This window comes from Cnephaeus nilssonii, assembly GCF_951640355.1.
Source record: "Cnephaeus nilssonii genome assembly, chromosome: X".
NCBI lineage: Eukaryota > Metazoa > Chordata > Mammalia > Chiroptera > Vespertilionidae > Cnephaeus > Cnephaeus nilssonii.
The window spans coordinates 88,180,510-88,200,096 of NC_137071.1; the positions used below are offsets into that span (position 1 = coordinate 88,180,510).

Below are 19,587 nucleotides of genomic sequence, written 5' to 3' on the forward strand. Positions count from 1 at the left end.
AACCACCACCACTAACTTCAGAAAATTTTCATCATCCCCAAAAGAAATTCTGTGTGGTTAGCAGTCACTCCCCACCTCTTTCCCAACCCCTGGCAATCCCTAATTTACTTTCTGTCTCTATGGATTTGCCTCTTCTGGACATTTCATATGAATCAAATAATACAATATGTGGTAGTTGGTGACTGGCTTCTTTCACTTAATGTTTTCAAGGTCCATACATGTTGTAGTGTGGATTAGTAAAAAGTAGTAATGAATCAGTAAAAAAGAACTTCATTCCTTTTTATAGCTACATAATATTTTCTTGTATGAATATGGTATATTTTGATTATTCATTCATCAGTTATGAATATTTGTATGGTTTCTACTTTTTGGATATAATGACTAATGCTATATGAATGTTGGTGTACAAAGTTTTTGTGAGGACATATGTTTTTAATTCTCTTTGGTGTTTAATTAGGAGTGGATTTGCTGGATCATATAGTAACTTGATGTTTAACTTCTGAGGAACTGCCAAGAGTGTTTTCCAAAGTGCCTTTACCATTCCCATCAGGAATCCGAGGGAGGAGGGGCTTCTGATTTCTTCACGTCCTCACCAATGATTATTTTTGCCTGTCTTTTTTTCTCATGGCTATCCTGATGGGTGTGAAGTGGTATCTCATTGTGGTTTTGATTTCCCTTTCCCTGATGGCTAATGATGTTGAGTACCTTTTTACATGTATTGGTCATTTATTGGAGAAATGTCTACACAAAACTTTTGCCCATTTTTAATTGGGTTGTCATTTTATTGTTGAATTGTACGAATTGTTATATATTCTGGTTACTAGACCGAAACCATATAAATGATTTGCAGCCCTACCTGGTTTGGCTCAGTGGATAGAGCGTCAGCCTGTGGACTGAAGGGTCCCAGGTTCCATTCTGGTCAAGGGCACATGCCGGGGTTGTGGGCTTGATCCCCAGTGGGGGGCGTGCAGGAGGCGGCCAATCAATGATTCTCTCTCATCATTGATGTTTCCATCTCTCTCTCCCTCTCCCTTCCTCTCTGAAATCAATAAAAATATTTTTTTAAAAAATAAATAAATGATTTGCAAATAGAGGCATCTTAATGATCCTGTTTGCCACAGGTGTAAGTGAACACCTTCCACTCTTCCTTTTTCACAACCCAGAAACTCTCCCAGAATGCTTTTTGCAGAGGACAGATCCTAGAGCCATCCAGAATAAGGATATTGAAACAGTTTACATTGAATAACTTCAATAATCAAAGTTCTGACACCAAAATAGTGGATTTTTAACAGGGAACGTACTGAAGATAGCAGGAATTTATGACTAGAAAATTGACAGGTTGGCAGGAAGAAGTGTACTGTTCAAGATATACAAAATGTAAACAAACCTGAGTTAAACAAAATATAAAAGAAATATCAATGCAAGTTTTAAAGAATCACAGTGTTTGCTCCTTGGTATTAGTCCAATGTCATCCCTATGATTCTATGTTATTTGGCATTTATTGATCTTCTACTGTGTGTCAGGCACTGTGCTATATACTGGTTGTTTAGTAATCAATTACAAATAGTCTCACCCCCTCATGTGGCTTTGTTTCGTGCAAGGGTGGCTAAACTTTTTTGTAAAGGGCTAGAGAGTAAATATTTTAGGCTTTGAGGGCCAAGAGGTAAAATAAAAAACATCATATAGGTACTTGTATAACAAGAGAGAGAACAAATTTCCACAAATATTTTATTGATGAAATTAAAAATATAATAATTGAGTATAAATTTTTATAATACAGGTCCACTAATGATCAGACTGGCATTCTTTGATGGATGGGGATAACATTTCACTTACTTAGGGTTCAAAGTGAGTGTTCCCTGTCATCAAAATTACCTGCAATCTCTATCTCTTTAAAGGTTTTTAAATTGTTTCATATGACCAAATTGACATTTTAAAAAACCTCATTTTTACTTTGTAATAAAGTTTATAAATTGATTTCTCAAAAGAGTCAACAAGCTGTATGCACCTGTTAATAAAGGTATTAAATACTTAAAAAAACACTTGCAAATATTCATCTCTTAATGCTTATCTGTAATGAGAGTTTGTGTATTTCATCTTTGAACAAATAGAACAAAAATAAGTACTATCAAATACTGATATCCATCCACAAGCAATTGATTTTAATTGATCATATTCATCTCTTAGAAGGCATTTTGAGAATTCAATTAGATTCTTCTTTTAATATTTGCCTTTTAGCATGTCATTACATTGCAGAGTAATCACCTCCAATTGAAATTTAGGTGGAAGCTCCTCAAATGAACAGATTAATTTTAAAATATAGAAATTTCCTTTGCACTTTGCATCAAGGTTCGAAAAATGCCACTGGAACTGTAATTTGAGCTCAGAAAATATATCCACTGCAAATTTGTGTGGGAATACAAATCTTGATTTTTGTTTTAACTTTTTACAGCACAGGAAGTGATTAAAATAACTTGACATTACTTTTGATGCAAACAATGTTAGTAGTTGTCATTGAAATGAATTTACTGCAGTATAATTTTCACATATAAGCAGTGGTTTGCCTTGTAATTTTAGGTTAAATTCATTAAGTAACATTATCAAGTATAGAGTAAAAGCTAATTTCAAAAAACATTCAGTATTCAATAACAGTGGTTGAGGGTGAATCTTCTCATCCAGAAAATGTTCAATCTCAGCCCTGAGCTTTTAAATAACTTTTTATAAAACCACTGCTAAGCTAATAAACTGCAGTTAGTAGGGCAAGTCAGAATATTCAGCTTCTATTTCTGACAAAAAAAAAATTCATGAAACTGTCAATGATTTAGTTCATGAGAGTGAATGAAGTACGTTGTTGACACTAAGGGTTGAATAACACAAGAGAGATCCAAATATTTTCCTGCAAAGTACCTGCTGTTTAATAATGAAATGAATAATCATGGGATTTAAACAACTTACATTTTCTCAAGCTTTGTTCATTTGTCCAACTAAGCTGTTTTCTGCTCTGTACATATTTGTAATGCACATTAGCAGATTCTACTTCAGGTTGTATTGAATCAGGGTTTTCTTGATTTCTTTGGAAATATTCTCATTGGTAGTTGTTCCACACAGACTACCCATACAGGTCAATCCTTACATCACTTTAAACTCAGCATTGACTTTTGTGTAAACAACTGAACAGTATTGGAAACATCTGTGAACTCATCAAGAGTCAAGGAAAACCACTTGAAATTATTCGCCCTGTTTATTTATTTATATTAATTTGAGGGGGGGAGAAGGAGAGAGAGAGGGGAGGGAGAGGGAGGAAGAGAGAGATTTCTTATTCCACTAATTTATGAATTCATTGGTTGAGTTTTGTATGTGCTCTGACTGTGGATCGAACCCACAAACTTGGTATATCAGGACGACGCTCTAACCAACTAAGCTAACCATCCAGGGCTGCCATGTTTTTTGTTTTGTTTTGTTTTGTTTTGTTTTGTTTTTTGTTTTTGTTTTGTGTGTGTGTGTGTGTGTGTGTGTGTGTGTGTTTAATGACTATTGATGTTGCTTCCAATGTCCTTCAGTATTTGAGCCACTGTTCTTGTTGAAAGGTTAATAGTCTTTAAAATGTTTATTTTCCCTGGACACATTTCTTTGGCTTCTGCAAGCAAACACAATTTAATTAACTGATAATCAGTAAATGGCCTGCCTTTCTTGGCTAACAAATGAGCCACTCAGAAACTCACTTTGGCCGAAGCCACATTTTCATCTTTTATTTTTGTAAAGAATTCTGCTATGATAACATGTTCCATTTTAAACTTTCTAATTTTTCTATCCATTGCTTTCCTGTGAGCTGGGAACATTGCAATGAGTGCTTAGTTTGATAATGTTCATGTATATTATATTCTTTTAGCAACACTACAGTATCACTGTGTAATAAACACAGTGCTTTGACATCTAATAGATAACCAAGTAGTCTACACTTAAAAGGCTGATATTCAGCCCAGCAGTGTGGCTCAGTGGTTGAGTGTCAACTTATGAACCAGGAGGTCACAGTTGGCTTCCAGGTCAGGGCACATGCAGGCTCAATCCCCAGTAGGGGGTGTACATGAAACAGCTGATCAATGATTCTCTCCCATCATTGATGTTTCTATCTCTCCCTTCCTCTCTGAAATCAATAAAAAAAATATTTTTAAAACATGATATTAAAAATCCACTTTTATTTTCTTGTTTTGACATGATAAGTATGCACTTTTAATTTTTAAAATGCCACAATATGGTGATATTTCTTCAAGATGTAGAGGTGATATGAACCAGGAAGTTACTGTTCTATTCCCAGTCAGGGCACATGCCCAGGTTATGGGCTCGATCCCCAGTAGGAGGTGTGCAGGAGTCAGCCAATCAGTGATTCTCTCTCATCATTGATGTTTCTATATCTCTCTCCCTCTCCCTTCCTATCTGAAATCAATAAAAACATATTTTTAAAAAGATATAGAGGTGATATTTCACTAAGTTTCAGTTTTTCTTTCTCTTCTCCTTTCTCCCCTCCCCTCCCCTCCTCTCACCGCTCTGTCTTTCTTTCTCTTTCACTCTGCTCTCTCTCCCTTTCTCTCTCTATGTCCTGGGGGCTATAAATGAACAGCATACTGCTATGTTTTTTAATTTTTTTTTTTAGAGAGAGAGAGAGAGAGAGAGAAACATTGATGTAAGAGAGAAACACTGATCAGCTGCCTCCTGCTGGAGACTGAGCCCAAAACCCAGGCATGTGCCCTGACCGGGAATCAAACCCTGTGACCTTTTGGTGCACAGGAAGACACTTAACCATACTACTACTTTTATTGCCCAAAGCTACACTGTGACAACTTGTTTCCTATGTGATTCTCTTGACTTGTTTTCTGAGATTATTAGAGTCAAGAAAGACCTTTTGTTTTATTTTCTGTTGTTTCTTGGTTGCCGTTTGTACTACATTTAATCAACAGAAGTGATACTAAAGTTGCTTGCCTTCACTGGCTAATAGAAATACAAACTCACAGCCTCATAGGCAGGAAATGATCAGTTATCCAGTCTCTCCTTCCAACCAAAAATAGTTCAGGAAAATCACAATCCACTCTGCATTTTGAAAGCTGCATGAATGAACTTTTACAATCTCCCTAGTCATATACTCCTGTATTTCACAGTCCTACTTTTAGGAAAAATCTCAAATCTTTGCCTATAGACAATTTTTTATGTTCCCTGAAGCTGCATTGCTAACACACTTTCAACTGAAAAGGACTTCGTTTCTTTTAAAAAGATAGATGATAGATAGATAGATAGATGATAGATAGATAGATTTCAGAGAGGAAGGGAGAGATAGAGAGAGAGAGACAGAGACAGAGACAGAGACAGAGACAGAGAATCATTGATTGGCTGCCTCCTGTACACGCCCAACTGGGGATTGAGTCTGAAACCAGGCCATCCTACCTAATAATAGAGTAATATGCAAATTGACCGCACCTTTGCTACACCTAAGCCACACCCACCAGCCAAACCATGCCCACCCGCCAATCAGGAGCAAATATGCAAATAACCCAACCAAGATGGCTACAGCCACTGAGAGCAGGAGGGTTTCCGCGGTAACAAAAGAAGCCAAGCTTTCCACGCCTCCTGTTGCTGGCCTAAGCCTCCACTCAAGGCTACAAAGTTTCAATTATAGAAGGTGAATTAACTCCAACAGAAATAGCTGCTGGCCGAGGAGCGAGCAGCAGGCTTGGCTTTGCTCCAGGCTACAAAGTTTCAATTGTAGAAGGTAAATAAATTCCAGATACCAGGGCCTCTTCTTGGGTCGTCAGGGGGCATGGCTGGCCTGCAAACCACCACAGGCCCCTCACTCAGGCCGCCCCACGCCCCAAGGGAACCCCCACCCTTCAGGGCAAACCAGTCAGCCCCCACCCATGCACCAGGCCTCTATCCTATCTAATGAAAGAGTAATATGCAGATTGACCATCACTGCAACACACAATATAGCTGCCCCCATGTGGTCAAAGATCCTGCCCCCATGTGGACACAAGATGGTCACCACAAGATGGCCAGCAGGGGAGGGCAGTTGGGAGGCACCAGGCCTGCAAGGGAGGGCAGTTGGAGGCGATCAGCCCTGCAGGGGAGGGCAGTTAAGAGTGACCAGGCCAGCAGAGGAGGGAAGTTGGGGGCAAACAGGCTGGCTGGGGAGCAGTTAGGCGTCAATCAGGCTGGATGGGAGTGGTTAGGGGGTGATCAGGCTGGCAGGCAGAAGCGGTTAGGGGCAATCAGGAAGGCAGGCAGGTGATCAGTTGGGAGCCAGCAGTCCTGGATTGTGAGAAGGATGTCCGACTGCCCATTTAGGCCCGATCCGGGATCGGGCCTAAACGGGCAGTCGGACATCCCTCGAGGGGTCCCAGATTGGAGAGGGTTCAGGCTGGGCTGAGGGACACACACCCCCTCCATGCACGAATTTCGTGCACCGGGCCTCTAGTATGCTCTGAATAAGAAACGAACCATGACCTCCTGGTTCATAGTTGACGCTCAACCAAAGAGCCACGTCAGAGCATGGGTTTTAGCCTCATGTCCTTGTTGGTGCTGGCGCCCTCACGGAAACTGTGTGAGTTCTTCTCTTCCAAGTCCTGCTTTCATCTCTTTTGAAACAAAGTTGATATAGATCCTTTCCAGGAAGCTTGTTCTAATCAGACCAAACCAATGAGTCACCTACTGGATTCACATGCTTCTGCTATGTATCTTACTGCTGCTTTTGTAGGCAGAATTCTCCAATACCACCCCCTCCCTCAAGATTCCTGGCTATTGATATACACACACCTTCTTCCAGTTATTCAATCAGACACTAATTTAGGTTCTGCTGTGAGGGAATTTTGCAGATGTAATTAAGGCTCCAAGTCAGATGATTTTTTAAAAATATTTTTTTATTGACTTCAGAGAGGAAGGGAGAGTGAGAGAGAGAATCACTGATTGGCTGCCTCCTGCACACCCCACACTGGGGATTGAGCCCACAACCGGGTCCTGACTAGGATCGAACCATGACCTCCTGGTTCATAGGTCAACACTCAATCAAAAAGCCCTGCCGTCTGGGCCCAAGTCAGATGATTTTAAGATAGGAGATTATCTGAGGTGAGCCTGTCCTAATCAGATAAGCCTTTAAAGTGAACTGGGCTCTTTGTGAAGAAAGACATTCAGAGTGTGAGAGGGATTTGATGAGAGAAAAATTCTCTGTTGCTGACTTTGAAGATAGAATAGGCCACATGGCAAGCAATGTGGGAGACCTCTAAGAGCTGAAAATGGTCCCTGGCTAGCAGGCAGTGCGAAAATGGGGAGCTTAGTCTTATAAGAACACAGAACTGAATTTGGTCAACAGTTTGTGGTAATTTGTTCAACAACAGTAGAGAATGAATGCATTTGCTTTTGTAGATCATGCTTTTGTTGATTTCATATGTCTTAGTCCATGTTTCTAGATGAGAGGAAAAGGTTTTTAAATTTTATTTTTGTCCCCCCTTCACACCACAGCCATAATGTGAAGTTACTGGGGAGACTTGCCTTAACTGATATTTTGGAGTTAATGTGAGATATAAATCCTTGGCATGAAGGTACCAGTTGCTAAGCAGCAACTACAATTACTACCATTCTCAAGTGTCTCCTACCTCTCATATTAGAAACAAATTTCTACACATCTGATATCTTGTGGACATCTTCATCTGTATGTCTCACCAGTCCCATGAACTCAGTAAATTCCCAAATTTCCTTTCCCAAAGCTGCCCCTCCCCCTCTATTTTCTAATTGTGTTCATGGCACCTTCAAACCTCCAGCTGCCTTTGAATTTACAACTCCAGCCATTGTTGACTCCTTCCTCTGTCTATTCTCCACCACCCAGTCACTCTGTTGCCAAGTCCTCTCCATTCTTCCCCTCCTTTCCATTTTTATTGTCACTGCCTGGTTCAGTATCTCTCACCTAGAATACTTCAGGAATCTCCTAGCTACTTTCCTGGGACCAATCTCTGAATGGCACAGTTGTAATCATGTCTCTTCTCTGCTCACCCACCTTCCAAGAAATCCATTGGCTTGGCATTCAAAACTCTTCAGGACTTAACCCAGACCTACCTTTCTCATATTTTCAAAAACTCTTTTTAAAATAGTATTTTTATATTTATTGATTTGAGGGGGTAAGGAGAGAGAGAGAGAGAGAGAGAGAGAGAGAGAGAGAGAGAGAGAGAGAGAATGAGATCGATTTGTTATTCCACTTATTCATTGGTTGATACTTGTTATGTGCCCTGACTGGGGATCCAAATGGGCATCCTTGGCAGATATGGATGATGCTTTAACCAACTGAGCTACCAGGTCAGGGCCTCAAAAATTCTTAAATGAGTATTTTGCCAACCTTTTAAGTTATTTGGGGTTAACCTTTAAAAATCATTCTTTAAAACTATTATTGCTTTTGCAGGTCCGCATCCCAACTCTGACTCTTCCCTGAAATCTGCAGCTTCTTCCAGTTACTTTTACTTCAGACCCACTGCACTTGCAGTTCTCTGTAGTCCATCATTCTCAGACCTTGGATTTTTCTGAACATACAGCAGCCGTTTGGCTTGTTGAACTGCCAAGGGAAAATGTGGTTCCAGAACCAAATTGTGAGTGCCCAGAGCTAAAACCTCATTCTTGTCTTAAGCTCTCATTCCTTCCCCCCGCCTCCCCCCTCCCCAGGACACACACCACCATTTTATTCTGCTTGGGAGTGATCATCGGCCTAAATGTTGGGACTCAAATCGCTCACATTCATCCCACAGCCCCTTTCATAGTCGAGGCCAATTTACTCTTTGGATTTTCAGTGATTTTAACGGGTCACACACAGCCCTCCCCAGTGTTCTGTGTCCACAGAGTATGTGCATGCATTGTTCCCGCTTTTTGAGAACCTTCTGGTTTGCCTCCGCCCACTCCTCCTCCTCTAGTTTGGGATTTTATCCTTGTTCCCCCCCCCCCCCCCCCCCCAGTCACAGGGCGCACTTTAAGTGATCTGGTCTTTAAAAAAAAAAAAAAAAAGATAACCTAAAAAAAAGCTTCCCAGGATTCGTCTTAGACTTGACAAGTGGGGGTGCAGCCCATTCCAGGACCCAGTCCTGGAACTGTAGGCTTCCGTGGGCCAGTTAGACGGCCTCAGCCCTGCGAGCTCTGGCCGGGCTTTAATGACCTAAGCAACTTTCCTTCCACGCCCCCCCTCCCGTCTTGGTACGGCCCGTCCGGCTTTTGGCTTTCCATTCTCCCCCCCCCCTTCCTTCCAGGTTGGTTCAGCCCCTGTCTACTCCGGGGTGGTGCTTAGCCGGCGCCAGACCGACCCTCGACTTCGGAGGGGCAGTGCGGTGCCTCTGGGCGCTTCCTCCCCGGCGTCTTCGGCTTCTTCAGCCTCTTCGGCCTCCTTACCCTCGGCTGGGACCCGCGATCTCAGTGTATGCCCCAGCCCTGACCCCGCTCGAGACATGTCTACCCCGGCTCGGCGGCGCCTCATGCGGGACTTCAAGAGGTAACCGGCGGGGACCGCGGCGGCCGCGGGCTGGCTACGGGACTCAGGGCGGGTCCCGAGGCGGGCCGGGGGCCCGGGGGGGGGGGGGAGCCCTGAAGTAACCGGCAGCATCGCGGCTGCCCGGTAACGGGGCCCCTGTCGGTTTCTCTAAAGGTTACAGGAGGATCCTCCTGCCGGAGTCAGTGGGGCTCCGTCCGAGAACAACATAATGGTTTGGAACGCGGTCATTTTCGGGTGAGTCTGCTTTCCGGGCGTTGGCGAGAGATGGGGGATGCTAGGCGGCTCTTCCGGCCCTCAGGGACCGGCCCCTGGTGCAGGCAGAGTGGGAAAGGGCCAGTGTTGGGGTCTGGCGGGGCCTAGGCGCCTCCCCGGAGCCTGTGCCTCGATTAGCTCGATTAGCTCGGTTCCCGCTGCCAGGGGAACCGTTTGGGGTTCTCAGGGGGGCGGGGCGGGGAGTGGTGGCGGTTGTGCGCGGCGGCCTGTACTCGGTTTCTGAGCCTGAAACAGCTATTTGTAGTGGCTTTCGACCCAGGAACCGGGGTTTTACCAGAGGGTGGTTAGCAATGCTTGGCAGAGCCTGGAATAGCCATCTCCTAAAATGAACCAGGGAGTAGGGGACCCCTTAAACAGGAACTGACATGTTTTTCTCTGTATTTCAGGCCCGAAGGGACCCCATTTGAGGATGGTAAGAGAGTTTCTTTACACACACCTTTCAGGAGCCTGATCATCTGGGGAAAGGGTTCCTAGTCATCCTGGAAGTGCCTCCTACTTAGGAACCTGCTTCTCTCTAGCCTCTGCCTACTAAAGGCTTGAGTGGAATCCAATATGTGGCAGGTTGTTCTGTTGCCTGCTTGACTAGAATTGCACCTTTTTTTCTTGCTTGCTTCTTTAAAAAAAAAATCTGGGTAAGGCAATCACTTTTTTAAAGGAGCATCGTAGCACTGAGGGTAAAGACTTCTGAGGTCTGGGCTGTGATCTGCAAAATTCAGGCCCCCATCAAGATACTGAGTTAGTATCACCCCAAACACTTGCTGATAGATTCAGAGACCATCTGGTTAGCATTCTACCACAGGGCAGGAACTGTGTACAGCAGGTGCTTAATAATATGGTTCTCAGATGTTGAATGGATGCAAGCATCCCTTGTACACAACTATCTAGTTTCTACAATCTGGCATTGAATGCCTGTCAGCTTAGCTGCTTGGTCTAAAATGGTTTTTAGTGGCCAGTTTGAATATAATACTGTTTGTTATTTTAAATGAGTTTTCAGAGATTTAGATTTGACTTTAAAAAAAATACATGTATTCATTGCTTTTTAAAGATTTTTTTAAAACTTCCTATTTTGAGGTTAATATAGATTCACGTGCAGTTGTAATAAATAATAATACAGACTGTGTGTATCCTTTACACACTTCCCCACCCCATTCTTTGGTAACATCTTGGATGACTATATTACAATATCACAAATAGGAAATTGACAATGATATGGTTTTATGTGCACTCAATTGTGTGTGTGTAGTTATTTTTTGAGAGTTTAATTCATTTAAAAGATGATTAAAAGTATTTGAACTACTGTTTGACATCTTTAATATTGGAGGTATTTTTTTAAAGAAAAGGATCTGTTATTCTTTCTCAATGACTTATCTTCCTTTAGTTATGTAGCATTATATATATATGCACATAATTCAGTTTGAAGGTAGGAACAAAAACATTGTTGCAAGCTACTGGAGTACATACTTACATTGTCAAGTCGGACCACTCTTTGATGCTACCAGCCCACAAGGTAGGTCAATATCAACCAATTCTATAATTTGTCTCAAATACTCAGATTTCCCTAGGAGGTTGCAGACAGTCATCTAAGTACTTTTAGCTTCCTGTCTACCTTCATTCCATGGGTAAATATCACTGCTCTTCAGTCCTGCAATAAAAAGAAATGACAGCAGAAGAGAGGGGTCCTAAAGGCACACTACTTTGGTGCAATAAATCATTTGAACTGATCCATAGCAAGACTTAATTTTGCAGTACAGCATTGGTACTAGTTCTTCCTTACTTAAGCTTTATGTGCAGATTAACTGTGTATTTGCTTTAGCTTTAGCAGGCTTTGTTTTCATTGGCTTCTTTTGGTTCCCTCCCTATTTTACTGACTTCTTTATCCTGGGCACAGGTTTATTAATAGTACATCACTTTGCCAAGGGGTGACTACTTAAATATTTCAAGGGTGCTTCTCTTGTTTTAAGTGGTAACAACTGAAAAGGTACTTATGGAATCCATTATCTATCTGGACTTTCCCTCTTGACATTAATGACTCTGTTTTTGATGATGTGTATCTCCATGCTGGCATTACTGAAAGGAATTACTCAGGCTAAATGACAGTACTCTTTTCTGATTCATTCTGTTAAGCAGTCTGCTATCCAAGAATGCTTCCTCAGGTGTCTAGAACACTGACTGTGGCTGCAAATATATTTGACCGTCTGTTAATACCCCTCCTTTATGGTTAGGGAATTTACTGGAAAAGACTGATTAGGGACAAGTAGCATAGTTAATTTTGCCCTGTTTCCAATGTATTAATATAAATTAACAGCCCCAAAACTATTTTTGCTGCTTCCTTGTAAACCGTTTGTAATGGAAGTTTCTGGAGCAGCAAGGCCCTAGTTAAAGAGATGAAATCTTAAGAAAAACAACTCTGATTTAATTTCACACATTTGAAGTAAGAGGACAATGTTTCCAAGAGCTTACATTACCAAACAAAGCACTGGGGGCAGCAGGTTATGTATGCGGAATACAAAGGCTATGGAACAAAGCATTCTCCGGCACATATAAAATTTGTTAATAGACACAGTAAGATAGTAGTATTTGTTTTTCATAATAGGTGTATTCTTAAGAATTTGGGTGTTAGATTTCCCCCAAAAAATGAATCACTTAAAACCCACTGAGGATGTTTTTAAGCTAAATAAATCCTATGATAGAGTACTTGAGTGTTATCTTAAAAATTAGAATTTTCAATCATCAAAAAAATGTTTTAAGTACATGTACTTTGCTTTATTTTTCTCTTTGTTTTATTTTATTTTATCCATCACCATTTATCTCCCCTATACCCTCTTCCATCTCTACCCACTCCCCCCCCCCACCAACATAGACACTGTTGTCTATGTCCATCAGTTTTTACTTTGCTTTCCTTTCAGGGGTCACAATCTAATGGCCAGATGGCAGGAAATGTCTGCAGAGGTGTTTCTTTGGCCAACACAATGTTTTTAAACATTTGAATTTGTGAATATCTGTAGAACATACACTCTTGAACCATATCACTCCCTTATTGCCATACACTCAGTCATTTAACACATTTATATAATTTTCCTGGTTCCTATGTATAGATGGATTAATTGACACTTTCCTTAAAATGTTTTGGCCTCCTCAGGTTCTTGAGCAAAATCAGTACAGATCGTGTGCTATTTTGAGGCTTAAGTTTTCAGTGATTTTAAAGCCTAGCCTCCTAAATATTCAGAGATAAGCTCTAGCCTCAATTGCATAATATTCTAAGATTTTAAATTTCTTTAATATTTGTTTTAGACCTCAGAAATTGCATTAAGGGTTATACTAAAGAGGTGTTGGTTGTTTAATCTGGCTAGCAATATGAAATATACCTTCTTAAATATGTGCTTTGAATAAGATTTGGGTGAGTTCTAATTTATATTCAAGTTGACATAGCAGATTGTTTCACCTCTCAAGATATTAAATGAGCTGCTTTAAAAGACTTGACTCTTCTTTGGTAGCTAGGTAAGCACCTTGTTGAACTTCTAGGCAAATATTAGGCAGAAAGCTCAAGGGTTTTGAGAACCACCAACATAGGTACTCAACTTGCATTTAACTGAGTGTTTTATATAGATCAGAAATAAAGTACTTAATATTTGAATCCATTAATTGTATATTTCTTACTACAACTAAAGCTTGGATTTTGAGGTTTTGCCTCCTATAGCTGGGTATCAAGATGTGAAACTTTAGAATTATTAATATTTATAGAGCACTTATTTTGTGTCACTGTGCATATTTCCCTCATTTAAACTTCACAACAATGTTACGTGTTGGGTACTATTATTAACTCCATTTTACAGATGAGGAACTTGAGGTTTAGTCAAGTTGAGTGGCTTCCCCAAGGTTTCACAACTAGTCAGTAGCAAAGCTAGGATTTGAGCCTAGGTCTGTGTGACTTCAAAGTTCCACTTATGCCAGCCTTATGTGTTGTTTTACTACCTTTAGGTATTATATTTAATGGTGGTTTTAATTTAAAGTACCTGAGAGCTCCATCTGCTATGAAATCTGCCCAATTGTAGAGCAATTCCTAAATGATAAATCTCTTGCCTATAATTTTATCAGATTTCAGCATTGAGCCAAATGTTACACTCTAGATACATACAGAAGCTCAAAGTTTTGAACTCTCTTGAAAACACTGATTCCCACTTTTTCTTACATATTATAATATCAATAGTACTGAAAAGGAAGAATATGCTTTCTTCCTCAAAAAAGGAAAGATTTATGACCAGGTGGTGATTAAGGTGAAGTATGTTCTGAAGGATTATAGCATGTTTGTCCATTCCAAAATACTTTACCTTTTGTCCTTAGGGAGGTTTAACAATCATTTGGGTACTATTAATGGAAGCAAGAAGGAAATAAATGGCCTACTCTGAAGGAAACAGTACCAAATTATACTCTTATCTGAAGTGTGATCTATTATATTAGAATAAATGATTTATTTAATATACCAGAGTAATATAGTAGAATATGCATCACCTTATACCACATAGTAACTGATTTCACAAGTTTACTTGAAGAGATTTCAGTCCGGAAAAAATAGTTGCCCAATTGTTTTCTTGAATTTATTAAACCAAATTAAAAATAATATTTTTAAAGGAAATAATCTCCCCAAATCACATCATCCTACAATTCTTGAATGAGATATAGTTTATCCTTTACTTATAAGTCTATAATCTAGTGTGCTTTAGGGCCTTCTGCTACCTTAGTTGACACATATTCAAGAAAAATAAATTCATCATTAGATAAATTTTCTGGAGACATGAATGTAATCAAATCCGATTTTTAAATTACTTCGGCCATTAATTCCCTCCATTAGTGTGAATGATTAAGTTGATTTTATAGTGAAGTACTTTGTGAGTCATACTTAAGGGTTTTGAGAGGGACTATGAAGGTTTTTTTTGGTTCACATTCAATTATATTTTCATTATAGAGTTGCTATTATATATGGAAAGGAACTAGTGAACACTTCTATGCCTATTCCCTTCTATTTTAAAAATAATTTGATTATTTATTTGTGTTTCTAGCATTGATTTTTGAACCTTTGTAATCCCATTCTCTAATCCATTTAAAAATCTCTCGAGAGCTTATGATGGCAGCTGATTCAAATGGGCTTTTAAGATCTTCCAATTTTCTAAAGGAAGGCCACATTTTAGCTTTAGTTTCTTGTCATTTTAAGGCTGTCTTCAATATGCACAGTGGTTAAAGTTATCCTACAGGTAGTAATTTTTAGTTTAAGGGGGCTGTGTTTAAGTTTGGAGGAGAATAATGTCAAAACAAAAAACAAATCACCTTTGGGTGCTGGTTCTTAAAATATCTGTCCATTTTTAGAGCCAATTCCTGGAGATGTATCTCTTAGCTGGTCTGTATCTTGGCATTATTTCATTTAACAATTGGGAAAAAGTCACATAGCATTAAAAACAAAATACTTCTGAACAAAGTGATAACTATGTTTTCTTAAACCTGTCTTTTCTAACTACAGGAACATTTAAGCTTATAATAGAATTCACTGAGGAATATCCAAATAAACCACCTACGGTTAGATTTGTCTCTAAGATGTTTCATCCAAATGGCAAGTATCACTTTTAATACAGTATTTTAAACGACTGCACTGTTTATTAGGGAGGTGTTCCACATTCCTATGGATTTGTCTGTGGTACCTGAGTATTTAGGCATCCTGCTGTTTCCTGAAAACTGAACTTGTTCATGGTGTGCTATTGCGGTCTTCAGCTGTAGTACTAGAACTAAAGCAAGGAAGCTACTTGGCCTTCGCTTGGAGTCTGAGAGCCTACTGATTTTGATGATCTTTGTGTCATTTACTTATTAATAAACAAAGGTAAGGATGCCCTTGAGGTTTCCTTTTAATGTTAGGCCAGATTGGGGTAGTCTTATGTTGTAATTTTTCACTAGTGTTTTTATTTTTAATATTGGGAGGGAGGAAAAGAGAGGGAGAGAGAGATAAAAACATGAGGCCTGGCTGGCATGGCTCAGTGGTTGAACGTCGACCTATAAACCAGGAGGTCAGGATTGATTCCCGGTCAGGGCACATGCCGGGTTGCAGGCTTGATTCCCAGTGTGGGGTGTACAGGAGGCAACCAATCAATGATTCTCTCTCATCGGTGTTTTTATCTTTCCCTCTTCCTTCCTTTCTGAAATCAATAAAAATGTGTTGTTTTTTTTTAAAGAAACTTTAATAATGAGAGAGAATCATCGCTCGGCTGCCTCCTACATGCCCCACACTAGGGATGGAGCTCACAACCCAGGCATATGCCCTGACAGGGAATTGAACCGTGACCTCCTGGTTCTTAGGTCAACTTTCAACCACCAAGCCACACTGGCTGGGATCACTAGTATTTAAGACAATAGTTTCCAACTTTGGTTACAGATCAGAATTACCATGGAACATTTAAAAAATACAGATGCTCTAGCCCCAATCCAGACCTACTGAATATCAGATTCTCTGGTTGAGGGCCAGGTATACAGTATTATATTGGAAAAGCACCATTTTTTTTCCTAGCAGTAAGCCTAGAACAGTTTGCCTTTTATTCAGGTTAATAAAAAGTATTTTCCAGGTTATCAAATATTATCTTCATGCCAATATGAAATCTTGTGAGCTATCTTTTGTTATTTCATATAGGAGGTATAGGTTACTAATTTGATGGGATGAATTTCTCACACGTCTCTGGATGGTTGGGGACCCTGTTAGAAAATGTTGATGATTTCCTGGATAATGGGGCACTCTTTTCAGAAGGAACACTAAGTATCTTCCAGTTTTATACTGATTACATTTGACATTCTCCGATCCTGATTATTTCATTAGTCATGATTCTATTTTTAGGAAAATAACTGAGGAGTAGCTGAGAAAATCTTGTTAAACCTCAAAAACAAAATATTCTTGACTGTGTTTGTCTTGACTATGCTGTTAAACCCGTAATGGTTTTGTTATGTTTAACATACATATTTCTCTGCTCTTAGTCTATGCAGATGGTAGTATATGTCTGGACATTCTTCAGAACCGCTGGAGTCCAACTTATGATGTGTCTTCCATTTTAACATCAATACAGGTGAATTTTTCCTTCATGTGACTAACTGGCCTTTTATGTGTTTATATTAGCAACTGAATTGTTTTGAAAGTCATAACTTAAGGTAAAAGGTTGGTCTTCAGACCTCAGCCACCAGAATGTGTATATTTGCCTATATACTAGCAAATATATATACTGCATCTAGGAACTGACCTTTTACAAATTGTCTTTGTAGTCTCTATTGGATGAGCCCAATCCCAATAGTCCAGCAAACAGCCAGGCCGCTCAGCTGTATCAGGAGAACAAGCGGGAATATGAGAAACGTGTTTCTGCGATAGTAGAACAGAGCTGGCGTGATTGTTGACTTGGGTGCAGCAAGTGAAGAGGCTGGGCAAATGAAAACTATATATTGACGTGTTTGTCACCTTATTCCTCAGTGTCATCACATTTACTTCCATTAAAAGCAAAATAGTTATTCTGCTGTTTCCATCTTCCCTCGCCAAACTTTTCCTACCCCTTCTATCTTCTCATTGAACATCAAAAGCACCCCCTATGAGATCAAATGTACTGTACCTGGGTTACGTGCAAAAATTATTAATGCTTAATTCCTTTTCTGTTGTATCTCATCTCCAGCTGTGGGGCAGTATTTTGTCACCATACTTTACACTAAGCTCTTTAAACGAATTGTTATACAAGTGGTGCTTCTGCAAAGCTTGATAACCGGGATGTTATTTTTAACAAAATGATTGAAGTGTTTCATCCTGGCTGAGACACTTGTGTTGGACTTAGAAGTGAACATTTGGAATATGGCCTATTGAAAACAGGGAAACAAATCCATACAAACATCCATTTTGAGATGAAAGTTAAAAATGCATTATTTCTACGATCTAACCAATACGCATTACAAGGTGGTTTTTATTGGTAGGAAGGAGAGTGTTAAAGGACTCAGCCAAAGGAGTACAATCACTGTAGTAACTGACACATCCTCTCCTTGCAAGATATTCACTGGACACACCCATGCTAAGTTTCAGACTACAGTCGGCCTTCTGTATCTGCAGGTACCACATCCATGAATTCAACCAACCCCAGATGGAAAATATTCGGGGAGGGGGGAGTTTTGTTATCGATGATGTGTACTAGGTAGGTAAGCCTCTGATGGTTGTGTCTGTTCTGATGAATACTTAGGGACAACTGTACTGGAAGTCTTCTGGGTTTTTACTTTTTAAAGAGGTGTGGGAGCAGAGGAATGGAAACATATTTTTAAGGTGGGGAAGGTTGGTGATCCTTTCATCTTTTTAAAGTAGTGCTACCTTAGATGAACAAATTTATAATCTCCCCTCATTGTTTAGAGTTTTAACCCAATGAAAAGAGCATATCTGTGGCAAACTATTTTCCACACAAATCCTGAGTTAATGCTGCATGCTTTAGTTTCCTCTTCCCTTTCAGTATTATAAGAACCTTAAAGTCAATGTTTGCAATCTTTCTTTGGATATTTATACTTTTAAATAGTACCTTTTAAGTAGCAGTGTGGGACAAGGCTTGTAAATGTTTTGTCTAAATGTTCCATTGTCACCTTGTGTGCATTTATCACTCTTCTAAATCTAACTTTGCACAAGTAACCCATGTAAAAAATGTACATTTTTCAAAACTTGTAAATAAAAATAAACTTAAAATTTTGTAGTCAAGGTATAATTAATTATATTTTAGCTCAGTATGAACTTTTGGTATTATTGAAATCGCATATCTACTCTTTCCCCCCTTTGAAATAAACATGGTAAAAGCAAAAAGTACAGATTCTGGGAAAAGAATAGATACTGTTAGAACCTTTTTTCTTTTCAGTCATGAGTAATGTTTTTCAAAAAACCATTTTAACAGTATGTAAAACTTAAATAAAACAAAGCTACTTTAGCATTAATATGATCAATCAAAGGAATGAAATTGGGATAAAGGGAGAGAATAAACAAACCCGGATCTTTACCAGCACCCTCAAGAGACCAACACCTAACTTCTTGTCCTGACATCCACCTCTTTTAAAAAGCCCTAGCTTAAAAACAAACAGTACCAAACTATTACAAAACGGTATTTTCAGTTCTGTGTAAAGTTTGGGAGTACAAGTATCCTCAAGTTATCTTGCTTAAACAAAACTCTTCTGAGAAACATCCTATTTCTTTTTAAATAGACAAGAACAGTGACTTTGTGGAAACTCACCTCTTTACTTGTTTGGGGGAGGGAACTAAATAAAATTAAATCCTTAAGGTATTGTACCCATTCATCCTTTAAGACAATGGCACTTTAAGGAGGCTCAATGTGGGGTGAGTGCATTCGACACTGACCACATTAACTGGTTTGTTTCACTTAGCAGCAGTATCCTTATATGTACTTAGGTCCATTTCTGCTTCAAAGTAGAACAAAGTAGAAACATTAAATTGGGTCTCCACTTGATACATTAGTTTTACATTTACTTTTTTATCCCATTGTGGCTGGGTATCTTATTGACACTGTTAACCACACTTTAAAAAAAATTAAGGTGAGATCAGGAATGTGAAGATCTATTTTTTTCTTTTGTACACCTGAGAAACATATTCCCAATCTCTCATGGGATAACCCTTTCAAAACCTTACAAGTCAACAAGCTGACCTCCCAAATCATCATACCCATGGTAAAAGATACCAGAAACCATTCATTTGGCATTTAATGCTAATTTACCTTTTTTTATTTACCATTTTTTTACAAATGCCTCAGGCTGCCTGCATATAA

General features: G+C 39.5%; 1 protein-coding gene across 1 annotated transcript; it reads left to right on the forward strand.

The window, feature by feature from the left end:
• The first annotated feature begins 9,255 nt into the window (after positions 1-9,255).
• UBE2A (ubiquitin conjugating enzyme E2 A) lies at positions 9,256-18,223 on the forward strand. Its single transcript, XM_079764710.1, has 6 exons — positions 9,256-9,505; positions 9,659-9,739; positions 10,165-10,190; positions 15,291-15,380; positions 16,784-16,872; positions 17,066-18,223. The coding sequence occupies exons 1-6, from the start codon at positions 9,462-9,464 to the stop codon at positions 17,192-17,194; spliced, it is 459 nt and encodes a 152-aa protein (XP_079620836.1). The 5' UTR covers positions 9,256-9,461; the 3' UTR covers positions 17,195-18,223.
• Positions 18,224-19,587: the final 1,364 nt, after the last annotated feature.